At 35.3% G+C, this 15,092-nt stretch overlaps 1 protein-coding gene across 1 annotated transcript; it reads right to left on the bottom strand.

Moving 5' to 3' along the window:
* Positions 1–664: 664 nt before the first annotated feature.
* On the bottom strand, positions 665–4,759 carry LOC145782286 (uncharacterized). The gene is made up of 2 exons (XM_082594073.1): positions 4,496–4,759; positions 665–2,110 (listed from the first exon to the last, which is right to left on the bottom strand). The coding sequence occupies exons 1-2, from the start codon at positions 4,691–4,693 to the stop codon at positions 956–958; spliced, it is 1,353 nt and encodes a 450-aa protein (XP_082450199.1). The 5' UTR covers positions 4,694–4,759; the 3' UTR covers positions 665–955.
* Positions 4,760–15,092: the final 10,333 nt, after the last annotated feature.

Raw genomic sequence — 15,092 nt, 5'->3', positions numbered from 1 at the left:
TAGTGAAATGACAAACTGTTTTTCAAATTAGAGTTCGTCCTTCTTGCTTTTAAAACCCCTTGAGGCAGTTTCGCATGACACTGTTTAGGCTAGTTGTTTGTTTTCTTCAAACTTTCCATGAATAAAAATAGGCTACTCAAATTATTGATGATTTACGAAACTATTAGGCTATGACGTTTAAAAATTTTTGTAATCATGTTTAAACCGAATATTTTTCTTTCAAGTTGTTGGTTACCGGTACTTTAGAAAAAAGTTTTGCATGACCAGAATCATTTCTATAACGTCTTGATACAACTAATAAATTCTTCATTTCCGTTTTACTTCGTATATCGAATAATAATCACTTTCACAATTTGTAGAATTGTTGTTTTATTATTACGTTACTTCATCTTTCTGTTTCTAAAAACAGGGTCCTTGACAAAAGGGTTTAAAGGCAGTAGGAAACCTCAAAACTCTGTAGAACCGAGTGGAAACTTTGTAGGAAATTACGCTAATATACATTTCTTTCATGTTAACATAGCTCTTCCGTAGCTCAAGGGCACATTGTAGCCTACCTGCTGGACACTTCTTAGACTTTGTTTAAAAATCTTTACCTATTCCACACTCACAGTCCAATCCTGTTTAATTTTTCAAAAACATTTCACAAACAATTAAGATACCGGTGGTATATTTTAAGCTAAACTTTAAATTACTTTGATGCAAACGATGCAACGCGTCCAATTCTCATGTATTAGTTCTGCTCTGCATAGTACGAGAAAGCACAGACAAGAAGTTTCAAGTAAATAAAAATGAAAATGATAATCACAACAACAATAATAATAGACAACGAAGGAAAATAGTTACGTGTGAACAGCAAAGTATATGACGAATGAAAAATATGTATATGACGAATTTGTAAACGCAAAAGTTACAATAGTCAAAGCACAACAAGCAGAATTGGGAAATTAAAAAGTTGTTACATTAATTCATCAACAGATTTTGAGTAATGGCGTTTCATATGTGTTTTCATATTGCATTGTTGCCCGAAACTACGATTGCACACAGGACAATTGTATTTCTTCTCTCCCATATGAATGGTTCTCACATGGACGTTTAAATTTCCACCGGTAGAAAGATACTTTCCACACAGTCTGCACTGATGCGACTTCTGTCCCATGTGGACGGTTTCTATGTGAACTTTCAAGTAATTTCGATGTCCGAATCCTTTACCGCATTCGCTGCAACGATGGGGACGAACGTGGCTTACTTTCACGTGGCGGTTAAGTTCAAACTTATGGGGGTAGGACGCTCCACAAATTGAACAAGGATACGAATCCCCGTTCTGATTGGCAGTAGAGTTTTCTGATCTTTTAGATCGACGTCGTTTTCTGCTGCCTTCGCTTGTTGAAGGTGACAAAGAGCTTTCACTGACAGTTGGAGATGTAACCTCGGCATCATATTGGCTTGTGTTACTGACGTTTGATCCGAGAGAGTTTGGAGATTCATGCATTAAATGCTGTGGGGCTACCAGTGAAGAAGATGATATGTTCTTATAATGAGGAAACAAGAACGTAGACGGAGAGCATGATGGTAATGGTTTAACCTCAGGCGAATGAGCGGGAGAAGTCGCTGGTGAGTCGCTGGTTGATGTATGGGAGGGAGAAAATGCGAAACGTCTCTGACTTGAAGCGTACATGGCATTCACCTCTTTACTATTCACGGTCTCCAGTGGTTGACCACGAAAGTTGTGAACCGGTGTTGGCATATAGCTGTTAGAGTAGAGTTGGCTTTTAAGAGGAACCCACTGAGGCGAAGCGGATTCAACTAAGGCTGTTGCCACTAACGGTCTTGCAAGTGCTGAAGAAATTTCCTCTTGGAGTTTTCTTTGCATCATAAATCGAATAAATTCATTCGATGCGAGTATTTGAGCACGATAATGAAGAATTGCTCTTTCGACAGCTTCATTTTGGGAAATTTGACATTTGCTGTCAGCATTTATTGCATTTTCATCATCAATTAGTTTGGGAAAAAAGTCTTTATTTATCTCAGAAGAGCAGTTGCTTTTAGGTGTCATCAATGGGGATAAATTGTCAACTTTTAGACGCTTGCAGGAAAGATTCAAAGGGCGATCCTGTGAACAAAAATACATTGTATATAAATATCAAGTTTAAAATTATCATGATGACACTGTTTACTAACATTAGCTACAATGTGAGTTAACAGCTTCATTGTCTGTCAACAGTGACGTTGCCATCTACGTCATATGTCGTCAATGTCCTGCGACAAATCATCAGAAAAATAAAAATTTCAAAAATACTGTGCAACTCATCTTCGCTTGGAGAAGCACCTATGTTGTTTTTGTTTTGACCAAACCGTTTCAAAAGTATTGGAAACAAAACCGTGTGGTTCATTGCATCATAGAAATCTGGTGAATCACTTTCAAAAAAATCGAAAGGATCTAATTTTAGAGGATGTTTTTAATTGTTTTTTATTGTCATTTCACAACTCACGACGCTTGATTAGTGAAGTTAAATTTCTATGCAATGCAAGTCTAAGTTTGACGCAAAAATAGAATATCCCATCACGAAGCTATGTGACTATTGAACACGAAAAACCCGAAACGAAATTCAAACGTGACCGACACTCCTTTGCTCTGCTGGGCTTAATTCAATGACGTAATAAATTGACAGGTAAAGATGAAAAATCCTGTTGCAAAGCAATGGCTTAAAGAAAAACAAGAAAATATTTATGGTGATGAAGATTTTCCTTTAATTCATGTTGTTAATCTTGACTTGCTAAAATCAAAACTGAATAATTCTAAATCGGATTATAATTTATTAGTGTTATTTTTGTTACCCTTGTAACAAATAATACAAAAATAATACTGATAAATACCACATGTCCAATTTGTCATTCGGTTTGTTGCACGTATTTATTTTAAAATAAGACTTTTAAAACACACCTTTGCCAATTACTTTAAAATTAAAGAAACTGTCTTTTAGACCGTGTGTGAGCAATAAAATGCTTAGGGTTCATTTTTGTAAATTAATTTTGGACACCTTTCAACAACGTATTTTTTATTATAGTTTATGATATAATCAAAATGTTCAAAATTATTTGGACAAATTCTGTTTGTTTGAGATTGTTAACATGTCCAGCAAAAACTACAAAATTTTTTTGTAGTGATTTTTTTACAAACGTTGAATTTTTATTAGTCTATAAACTAATTTATATTAGTATCTAAACAAGTTCGTGTTTTTCAAATAGGAGTTAATTGCGGAAACTACTTAAAGGCAAGACAAAAGCCACCCGATAAGCGGTATAAACTTAACTCTTGTTTTAACAATCTACAGTAGCCGCGGGCGGACAAAAACGTGACCATATATTTGCAGATTTTTGTTATCGTTTCAAAGATAAACGCCACATTTTAAACTGCATAAATATTGCCTTGTCATCCCGTTCTGATGAGCCCAACCCAGGTTTAGAACAAAAGGTGGTTTACGTAAACTTTGAATGCCAAGTCTATGGCGCCATTTTACAGTCACCACGATCACAAACTGTTTTGTATTTTTGAAATCGTCGTTTTTAATAAGTTTGTTTGGTCTTCTTAATATGGTATCATGGATTACATGTCCACAAGACCTGGTTTACAAGTGGGTAGACATTTTGTAAAAATAGAATCTTTTTACGTCATCATACAATGACATCATTAATTTGATGGTGTATATTGTTGGTAGAAATATTTTAAAGACATTCATAGTTCCATACGCTACAATAAAAATTGTTTGCAAAGTAATTCTCATTAATTAGTAAAATAACTATTTTAAACATTAACAGTTCTATACGTTACAATAAAAATTGTTTGTAAAACAACTCTTGGCATTTAAATTGAGTTTTGAATGTACGTGGTAACTATTGTTTCAACTTCCTTTCTAGTCAAGCCTCGAACACAAATAAACGCGAATTTATGCTTAATGTTTACGGTATAAATTCCACTTCTGTTATTTTTTATTTGTAACTCTTTTACATTTGTATTTTATCAATACAGTCATGCACTGTAATACCGAAAATCACAGAAAATTCCAGTCTATAGACACTGTACGCAAACTAACAAACCACAGCCCTAAAACCTTCTACGCATTGAAAAATGTATTAGACCTTTCCTTTGTGTATAATTTACACCGCTGAGAAACTAATATGCCGATAGGCTCAACGAATTAAAAGATGCTTGTTGACCTTGATAGCCATATTATATTTACACCATTTGGTAAGGTTCGTAAAAAATTTATTAACTTCTTTAAAAAGCAAATAAGAAATATAAATGTTTTTAGCAGTAAAATATTTTTCAATTGAAAGACCAGTTCAGAAGAGATAATATCACTTTTTTCATAGAACAAAGGTCTTTAGGAAACAGGTTATTTTAAATCATTATATACATGAAGTTTTAGATAGATATTCTTTGACATGCAAGTAGCCTAAAACAAAGCGTAGAATATGTTTCTACAAATTCACTTACAAGATCATCTTCAATGGAAGATGTGCGAGTTTCATGAAAATACTCTTCTGGAGAAGATAGAGACTCTTCATCGTGGCTGCTGTGATTGGATTGTAATTCATCATGAGATTCAAATGTTGATGGAGATCTTCCTGCATCCAGTTTAAACTTGAAAATGTCAGCAGAGTGAAATACCGTCGGTGGATGAGATCTGATCATATCGAATGAAAACTGATCAAGTGAAATTGCACAAACTTGAAATGAATTGCTGAAGGTTCAAATAGAAATAGCTGATGCTTTATGACTCGACGTAGCGAGCGCTCTCTTTTTTATAAGTTGGTGAAAGAGAAAAACGCCACTGCTAACCTTCGGCAATTTCTTCGAATAATCTGATCTATCAAAATGATGAAAAAAATGATAGTTCAAGTGATTATGTTCATTTGCTTTGCTTTTTTCAATTTATAAGGAGTGTTTTGTTTAGACATGTACTAACATGCAACCTAACATTTACACGACTACAAGCATCTAAACGTGATTTTTTTTATGTTTGATGCAATCGTTTTGAGAAAATACTGTCACTCATGTCTTAAATGTCATATAAATAAACTAAAATAACTCAATATCTGCACTACTTCAATATATAAACATGGAGTCTTACGTAAACAAAACAAGCACAATTTTGCACCAAAAGTGTGAATCTTATTGCGGACCATGGTCAGTATTTGCCCTTTTTTTTGAAAAACAAGCATCTTGCTGGTAATTTTAAATATTGCTTGTCAATCTTTATATTGTAGCGAAGCCCCTTGAAAACTTTATTAAATCTGAGGTCTTCCGAACCTTAGTGTAATCTTGAGGGAAAATGTTGTAAAAATTTTTTTAGAAATAAACATTTTAGTGCTTTTGAAAATCAATTTACAGACTCATAAAAAATTGCCACCGGCTCCCAATGGTTCATGAACATCTTTATCAATGGCTAAATAATGTCAATGATTGCGACATCTATTATGAAAAATTGTGAGGTCCAGACATACTTAATGGCAAAAAGAAAATAACAATTCAGTAAAAATGAGTCTGTAAAGTTAGTTTTGAATACACTATAGCACACTGAATTTGGGAGTTTTCTAAAAAATATGCACGCAAATTTCTGTGCGCAAAATGAAGCTTTTGACTGTTTGGACGTAGCCGATATAAGCAATTCTTGTTTATCGTACCAGCGCACAATTTTTTTTACTACGTAAGTGAAAAACATAAAAACCACGAGAGCAAATTGACAATACAACTATTGGAAAATGTAGATCTAGGCTACATTTTGTCATGTACAAAATTTATTTTTACTAAATTTTAATTTGTGGTTTTACTTAATATGCAAATAGGGAAAGATAATAATCGATCAGCGCATTGTTTTCAAAGTAATCACAAAGTCAAGATAAATAGCAGTAATTATCTTTAAAGCAACCTTTGCGCGACAAATTTTTACTAAACCGCATAATTGTAAACGTTCACGAGCTTATTTGCAATGGCAAGAAACAGATTATTTTTTTGGTTTTGCTATAAATTGTAACACAATGACAGTTATTTTATTGTCAAAACAAAAAATATTTCAACTTTTTTATTGGAAATTTTTTCAAATTCACAAATGTACTGACAAAAACCAATAGCCATTCAACCAATTTTCTGTGACGACTATGTTCACTCTTCGTTTAGTTACGCAGTAGTGAAGCTAGTATGGAGCAGTAAACATGGAAAATGAATTATTAATTTTTTAGTACCCTAGAACAGGGGTTCCCAACCTGGGGGCCATGAGCCTTTTTCAAGGGGGTCATGGAAAACTTTGAAAAATAATAATTTTTTTACTTTATCATCTCTAAGTCCACTTCAATACTATATCACGTCTACTTTAACTTGAAAATTACTGTATTCGTGACTAGAATTACTCGTAACGCTTGTGAGTAGTCTAAGTCCTCACCAAACCGCATGTCTTGCCTATAAATGCCAATTGACGCAAACGCTTCTGTCAGAAACAATCATTGAGGCTCCAGGTAAGCAACTATCAAACTTGCTTTCCCAGATTCAAAAATGTCAAAAAACGCGTTCGTTTTAACCAATCCTCACCCGTTTTGCAAAACGTCACCAGCTGCTTAGCCAATCAGATGTGTTATGGTTATGGTAGGTTAGTTGTGCTTTCCCAGTGACGTCAATGCGTACATTCGCTAGAGCGACTAGACTAACTCGTCAGAATGGTATCTCGTCACGGTACACGCACAGCATCATAATGCCAATAAGCTTGTTGCTGTTTTTTGATGTCTCCTCGCCATGTACTTTAGCCTACTGTACTAGCTTTCATAGTCATGCCTTTGCCCTTTTTACAGCGTTGATATAACGTTACTTCGCCAATGAACGTTCAGGTGCGGATGCAATATTTAGTTTGTTAAGCTTCTATACGCAGGAGGCAAACTTATCCAGCTTTTTGTACAAATTGCTTGCGGTTGTAATGTTTAGGCCTAAGTGTTAGTTTTTGTAGTGCAGGCTTAACTGAATATCTGAGAATGAACATTCATGACGAATTAAACATTTAAACAACTATTATTCCATGTCTAACACAGGATTTTGGTCCTGCAACGTTAAAATTAAGATTGTTCATGACTTCTAAACATTAAATGGATGTATGATCACGACATAGGCGAAGCACAATTTGACAGATTTTTATTTTTGATTTGTTTTGGAAATGCTCTCAGAGCGCACCAAATTGGAAGTGTTTTTCAAAAATTTCTGGGGGAGGCCCCCCAGACCCCCCGCTGGAAGTGTTGCCTTCGGCAACACGCCTTCGGGCTTCGCCCGACGGTTACGCCCTTCGTGCCTACTACCTTGCTGCAGCATATTTCCAAGTTGCTTTCCCAACGGTTTAAGCCACCGAACGTCACTGATATTAGCCTGTCTGATGCATGAATAAAACCGCCTTGCATGTGTCAACAAAATGACTAACTTTTTGATTGTAATTTTGCGTCAATGAAATTTCCAACCACAGGTAATAAAAAGTTAAATTATGCAGTTTCGATATTTGCTTCTGGATAGTTTCGGAAGAAAAAAACGTAAACTTCAGTATTTTGTTTCAAGTTAAAATTCGGACAGTACATAACCATGACGTCACTTAAAATAATTTTTCCGAAAATAATATTGAAACATTGTTTTGAAAACGGAAATATTTCAGAATTTTTAATTACTTTATGCAACTATTCCAAACCACAAAATTCTTTCGTTTAAACATCTCTTCGTTATTGCTTTCTTTGCAACATTAAAAGCTATTCAAAAAGAATAGTGTACATTGCTTCATATTATCTTCAAACAGTGAGTTTCATGTTAAGACAAAAATTATAACCTTTAAGGTAATATAAGGAATAATCATGATATACAAATAAAAAAACAACCACTCATTAGTCATGGTGTTGCGCCATAGATTATCTCAAACTGGGTGATTCTTGTTATTCCAATGTGATCTGCAAGGCGCAGTTTTACGACCCCTGGCTGTGCAAGCTCAATGGCAACTAAAATATTAAACTTTTTCGTTTCTTTTCAAGCAGAATTTTATTCTATTTCGACTTTCGTTTAGCCAGATAGAATAAACACGAGGCAGGCCGACACATCTGTTACCGGAAAGCTGATTTATTACAACCACAAGCCCAACCTTAGCTGACTAAATTATAAATGAAATTAGTCACAAGCGAAAGATTCGGGTCTGTGTTATTTGTGCAATCCGTGTTGATATTTACTCCTAGGACACACAAGTTAAACTATAACAATAAATGAGATTAATTGCAGGCTGATTGCTCAAAGCTATATAAATAGTCAAACGTGACGCCTTAACTTGTCATCTGGATAAATTTTTATTTTTGTTTCATTTAAATGAAGATAAACATCGATGGTGTTTATTTTGTGAGATTCCTAAAAAACTTAATCCGATTATTATCATTTTAAAATTAAACATGGTTTTCAAATGTAAATAAGCGTTACGTTAGACAGCACACATTCATTTTGTAAAATGTATAAAGGTGGTAGACAAGATTTCGATGAAGATAATAAAGTCGTTAATATTTGTATTGGACTTTGGCAGCAAAAAAAGACGAAATTTTTTTTCTTTTTGTTTAAATTTTGTTGCTCGATTTTGCGGTTGCTTATCTTTAGAAAACTATTTTTTCAATAGGTTGCGTCAAGCCGAGAATTTTTGAGGTTCGTTTCGACACAAGTGCCTTTAGGCTCATAAATAAAAAAAAGCCTTGAAGTTGAAGTATTGTTGCACAATTTTTATTAACACGCTTTTAGCTATTTAAGATAAAATTTCAAAACTAAAATGTTTTGCCCCAGGTGTTGTAGAGGTTATGACATATTTTATTGACCAAACGTTTACAAAACTTTAAATAAAGCCATTTTGTTATCATTCAAAAGTGCGGTAACGTTGTATTTAAAACTCAAACTGGACAAACGTAAATTCTCCTATCCATGATGGTGCATTCAGAGGAAAGCTTAGCTACATTTACCAATACTCTTATAACTTTATATGTGACAACAAATCTATTTTATCTCACAGCTTATGCAACGTATTGTCGACATTCCGATTCTTTTTTATTTTGGTTTAGCACAAAAGCACGTATACATTAATTAATATATACATAACTAAATACATTGAATATGGTGCTGGTACTAGGATGACAGCAAAAGACCTCAGGAGCAACAAAGTCAGCTGCCACCCTTCATACAAACAAAAAAAAAACAGAAAGAAGAAACAATAACAGCAGGAGTACCGTAGGCTACAACAAAAAAACAAACAACGAAGTTAAATAACAAGCATCGAGGTGGGGATAGACCCGGGGATAGATAAGATAATGAGTAAAATTTCCACGCCTAGTTGTTGTATTGTTTAAGAAAGTGTTTTTTTAAATTTAGTTTTGAAACATCTAAAGGTATTGGTTTTAAGGTGTGTGGAAATGATGCTCCAGAGTTTTACAGCTTGGTAGTCTACTGTATTCAATTTTTTTCTTGTCTGTGTTGGATTTGCAATTTGGTATATAAAATTTCTGTCTAGTTTTCTGTCGAGTGTTGCGGTTATGAACTTCAGTTAAGTTTTTAAAATATTCAGAGAATTTATCAGGCAATATATTGTGAGCAGATTTATATATACATAAAACCAGCGCATTCACGGTTAACCAGTTAAGCGCGTCGTTTATTTGTTGGGTCTGTTCCCCCGGTGTGTAATTATTTTTTGCAAAACGCAGCAAGCTGTAGGCGTGTAGTATCGCGCAGTAAGACGCATTTAAATGTTTATGTACAATGATCAGGCGCGAATCTAAGAGCTTTTTTCGGGGGGGGGGCCAAAAAATTTGAAAATCAATTAAAAAGAAAGAAAAAGCTAAACAGATATGAACAATGATACTACGACATATACAATATGCTAGAAAATAGACATTAAAACAACCATTTTCATCAATTGTGATGTCGAGGGACTAATATCAGCTGTTTAGAAGCATATCAAACCATTTGATGCGGAAACATACAATTTTTCACAAAATTTCGGGGGGGCCCGGGCCCCCTGGGCCCCCCCCATAAATCCGCGCCTGACAATGATGACAAAAGTGTCTGTCATACGCAGTACCAATGTAAAGCGTCTGTGTCATACGCACTGATGCAATAAATTTCCATGACATTGATCAATGATCAGTGTCATACGCAATGGCGGGTGAAAACACCACGACACAAATGAGCGTCATACGCGCTTAAAATATCATTTAGTTGCACAGCGGATAAGGTGCTCGCTTTCCAATCATGCAATCCTGGTTCGACTCCCGTCTTAAGCTAGTTGTTGAAAATCATCGCTACCCAGGGTGAAATAAACTGGGTGGGCGTAGTTGCTGAAGGAAAGGCGGCCGAGAGAAAGGAACTGGCCACCCTACTCTCGGTAGTGCCGAAGGCTTAGTATAATGAGAACCTTCACAAACTAAACCTGTAGACTAAATTTTCAGCTAAGTATTTTGATATTGTAAGTTACGCATTTAAAGCATTACTTTGACTATTGGAGCACATTTGATTGGGATTCATCAAATTTGAAAATATCTGGATATTTTCTGCCTAAATTTTTGAATAATTGAAATTTGTCAAACATTTTTGAGTAATTGATTAATTAGGTGTGCAGTTGCACTCTCTGCATCCCTGGCTCCTACGCTCATTAATTTAAGTTTTTTTGAAAAGTGCAAACATTGAAAGAAAATGAATGCAAAAGTCAAAACCACTTTAGATTCTAATTAAAATCTGTATTTTGTCAGATAGACTCAAGGTTAAATACAATAATTATGCAGACGACTTTTCACTTCATGTCTGGATTTTTAATCAGTGTGCAAAGAAATGACTACATATTTTATTGCTTCTTTTTTGAAATAATGAAAAGCATTTTTGCATTACTGTTCCCAGAGTTTAGTTCTTAATTCCTTACAAACAAAATGACTAATATCAAGCAAAGCAAAACAACCTATGTATACATGAAATAGATTTACAGTACTAAAGTGCGCCCGCATACAAAGTGGCGGTGTGAATCAGATCGCGGCATGTTAGTGGCGTAGGTGGCGTGCAATGTGCAATTTGCATTTGGCACTTTCCGATGTTGCACCTTCAAAAAGATGCGATTTGTTTTTTGTTTTTTTTCTCCAAACATGCATGGATTTAGCGTTGAAGATGAATAATTATTCAAACTTAAAACAATTTCAGCTTCACTATCTAGCCTACTCTTTTTTACCATTTGCTTGCTATTACTAGAAGTGTGGAACCGCTCTGGATGTACCTCTGGCGTCTTCATTAGAACTGTTATAAAAAGACAAATGACATTCATCGTGCAAGTCTATCGTAAGCGCGGAATTGAGCACTCGGCAATAATAGAACATAATAGAACGGCTTTCTGGTCAGAGGGTCCGGGGGCGTCCTCTTTTAGAATTTTTAAGAATCTTTTAACATGGACAAACCAGGATTTTGTAAATTTAATAAGAACAACGGACGATCGATTGTTGTGGAAAATCAACGTAGCCAACGTCTTATTTGGCATGGCCGATGGGCGATGATGATGATGATGCTATTACTAAATAGCACAGGCATGCCACGTGCGTTTCATCATTAACAATAGAAACGGCTTTGGTTATGTCACTTTATAAGTGGTTACGTTACTAGAAATGAAAGCTAAACATAGCTTTCACCAAAATTAAAAATTCCTTTTCAGAGACTGTATTATTATGAAGTAGAGTCTATATTGTTTGAAAACATCATGGGTATTTTATGTTTTAAGTATTCTTATTACTTCATAACAAAATCTGCAAAATAATTTTGAGGTGATTTTTTGTTTCGTCACAGAAATTTTTTAGTCAGACCAGCTTTCGCTTAACACTTTAAAATGAAGAAATTTGTCGGACCCTGGGGATTACTCATTGCAGTTTCGAAAGAAACATTTTGTTACACTTCAGGCTACGTGTTTTGTACGATGATTACAAAAAATGATTTGTGTAGTGGAGTTACTTTTGGTGAGGCTTATTCTTCTTGCTTCAACCAGCTCAGTTGCCGAGTGGTTACCATCTGCAGCTCCAGTGCTGGTAGGTCGGAGCTCGATTCCAGGTCGGATCACACCGAAACGATTGCGTTCTTGATTGTGTTCTTTCTTGCATAACGCAGTGAGAATAAGTCGAGTAATAATGTGCTTGCATTCTAAATCTGATATAAATTTAAAAATGAATCCTGTCGCTAAAAGGCCTAAGCAGTTGCAAAGCGACAGTAAATAAATAAAACCATAACATTATTCTTGCTTCACTCAATGTGGATATATAGAGTTGTAGACAGAAAACTGGTCTACGTTTTTTTATCTGATCTGTCTCATCTCATTTTTATGTGATCTGTTTCTTGCAGAGCTGTGCAGCTTCAAATTCTTATCCTTGTGTTGTGCCGTTTAAATCAGAAATATCACTTGTAGCTTTTTAATATAGCAAAACTTAAACAAAACTTTAAAATATAGTTACAGTAAATTCAAATATCATTTTTTTTGTTGAACCATTTTTCATTCTAAAGAGGCGCATTGCTGCATCGAAAACGTTTGCATTATTTATACATATGTTCAAATACATTAAATCCTGTTGTGTTACTTAGTTGTGGTGTAACAAAGTGATCTCTCTATCAAAGGTCTGTATCTGTAATAGCAAAACAACTTATCCGCCCCTATAGCTTAGTTGGCTAAGCTCCTGACTTTCTGCACAAAGAAATACATCAAGATCAAGAGGCGTTGCTGGTTCGGCTCTCGGGGTGTGTAACGAATTTTTTCAAGGACTGCGGTAGCCTACGTGGGAAATAATTTACATACAACGATACTTCGACAAACGGAAACTTCACTTTGCCAATTTCAGTAACCTGATCTGCGTCAGTGGTTGAAAGCCTCTACGAGTATGTGATTAAAACTGCCAAGAATAACCTATCAATGGCTTTCTCAGTTTGAGGATAAAGGTTCAAATTCAACCAAAGAAAGCAAGCTTACGCTAGATAATAGAAATCAAACGCAGTTAGTTTATTTTGCACTGTTTATACATATTTGTACTTTGCAAAATTATGGCAGCAATGTGGCAGATGAAAAGTAATAGACAACACTACTACACATATTTACATACAGTGTAGGAAGAAGAATTGAATGCAAGCATGGTAATAAACTGAACAAGCAGATGCCCCACCACAGTAGTGCACATTGCACTCCCTCGTGAATTTTGGCTTCAAGCTCTCACCGGCAATCATTCAAAACCCAATAACTTCAATTGAAATGGATGATGTTTTGTCCATCTGTAGTGGATAACTGCTAAAATATTTAGGTCAGACGTATATCTCAGCGAACACAATTTTTACTAATGAGCTAATCGTCAAATAGTTAACATTGCATTCTTCTTTTGCGCAGTAAACAAAAACGTAGATTTGTATCAATAACAATCGGATTAATTCTTGCATGTGTAACTTTTTTCGACTTTGCTCCACTTCGGCATTACAAATTTCAGGCCACAGCATTTTTGGTGACTAGACATTGAGGTCGACTTGTTTCTCAACGACCACGAGGGTTCTCAAAGAAATGCAAAAAAAACACAAAATGCAAGGCGCCAGAAAAAAAGTTTTGGTATCCGCCAAGGTCAAAAGGATTTTTTCATTCCTTGTAAAAATATTTCTTTGCTGTGGAATCGAAGCTATAAATGCAGTAGCGTAGGCTACCGTATGCAGAATTTTGCAACCGTTTTTTTTTTTTTTTTGAATGAGGAAGGAAGGAAGGCATTCGATTAATTTTTATAATTTTTTGACAAGAATGACACTTTACAATAATATCTTAAAGTCGGCGCAAGTTTTAAGATAACCTATCTGTTAGTGTAATCTAAACTCTGGTTGTCTTTACTTACAGTACGTCACTGTTTTTACGGCTAACATATTGAATTACAGATATGTAAATATGAAAAGCACGATAGTACATGATTGTAATGTTTGAAAAAAGTTATAAAGGTTGAGAAGGCATGGCTCAATGCTCCCCTTGCGTACGTCACTGGGCTTATACAATCAAGATAAGATGACGTGTTGGTCACTTCTGTTATATAATATTTTATTGTACAGTGATAGGCAAAGTTTAAATATTTAATCTTACATAATTGGCTACATGCGGTTTCCTTTCTTAAGTTAATTTTCGGAACTCCTGGGAACAGCTTTTAGCACCATCCAAGCAATGCTTCTCAGTTGGGTCCGCGGTCCTCTAGGCTAGGGGTCTGCGAAACAATATTCTTTAACCGTGAAGCACTTTCGAAAAAACGTTGTCAGTTTTTTTTAAACAAACTTTCGGACATGCTTCAATATCCAAGCCAGCAAACTCCATGTTTTTTTCTCTTTTTCAATACAGCCGCCTTTTCACATCATTTTTATTACCGTAGATCAGGGGTCACCAAACTACGGCCCGCGAACTGATTTCATCCGGCCCGCCACGTGTGCTTCCCTTGGCATTAGCAATTGTCTTTGGCTTTACCTTTTTGTGTAATAAAGACTTTTTTGTTAAAATTGTTCGTTCTTATAGTTCGTTGTTGTATGTTGAATTTGTACATTTTCCCACCAGGCAGCCTACATGTTGGTGTTCTGTTTTTATCATTAGGCCACCACAAATGGGGACGGCCTAGGCCAAATTGGGAAAGATGTAATGTTTTTTCAAGAGCACGATGCCCTGTAGTGTATTACAGCAGGGGATAACTTTTCCAGCAACCTTTCGATTTTCATCACAACTTTGCTATTCTACCGCTGACTTTGTTATTTATTGTGTTCAATTCAAGTCAATGGAGATTCTAAATAGTTGTATATCTTTTCGCAATTTGCATCTGGCCCGCAGCTGTTAATCTCGCAGCAATCTGGCCCTGAGAGAAAAAAAGTTTGGTGACCCCTGCTGTAGATTGAGCTCTAGACAGCCTTTTTTTGCCGATAACATAGGACTAATAGCAATTGAAATCTGCTTTAGGATTCCTGGAGACAAACCACCATACGTTTCCATTTTGGAAGATGAAATGTGCCATTACTTTCCAAACCTACAGGATCTTCAAAA

This window comes from Aplidium turbinatum, chromosome 13 (genome assembly GCF_918807975.1).
Source record: "Aplidium turbinatum chromosome 13, kaAplTurb1.1, whole genome shotgun sequence".
NCBI lineage: Eukaryota > Metazoa > Chordata > Ascidiacea > Aplousobranchia > Polyclinidae > Aplidium > Aplidium turbinatum.
Note: the sequence above shows the minus strand (reverse complement) of the source record. Positions and strands in the feature narration are given on the sequence as shown.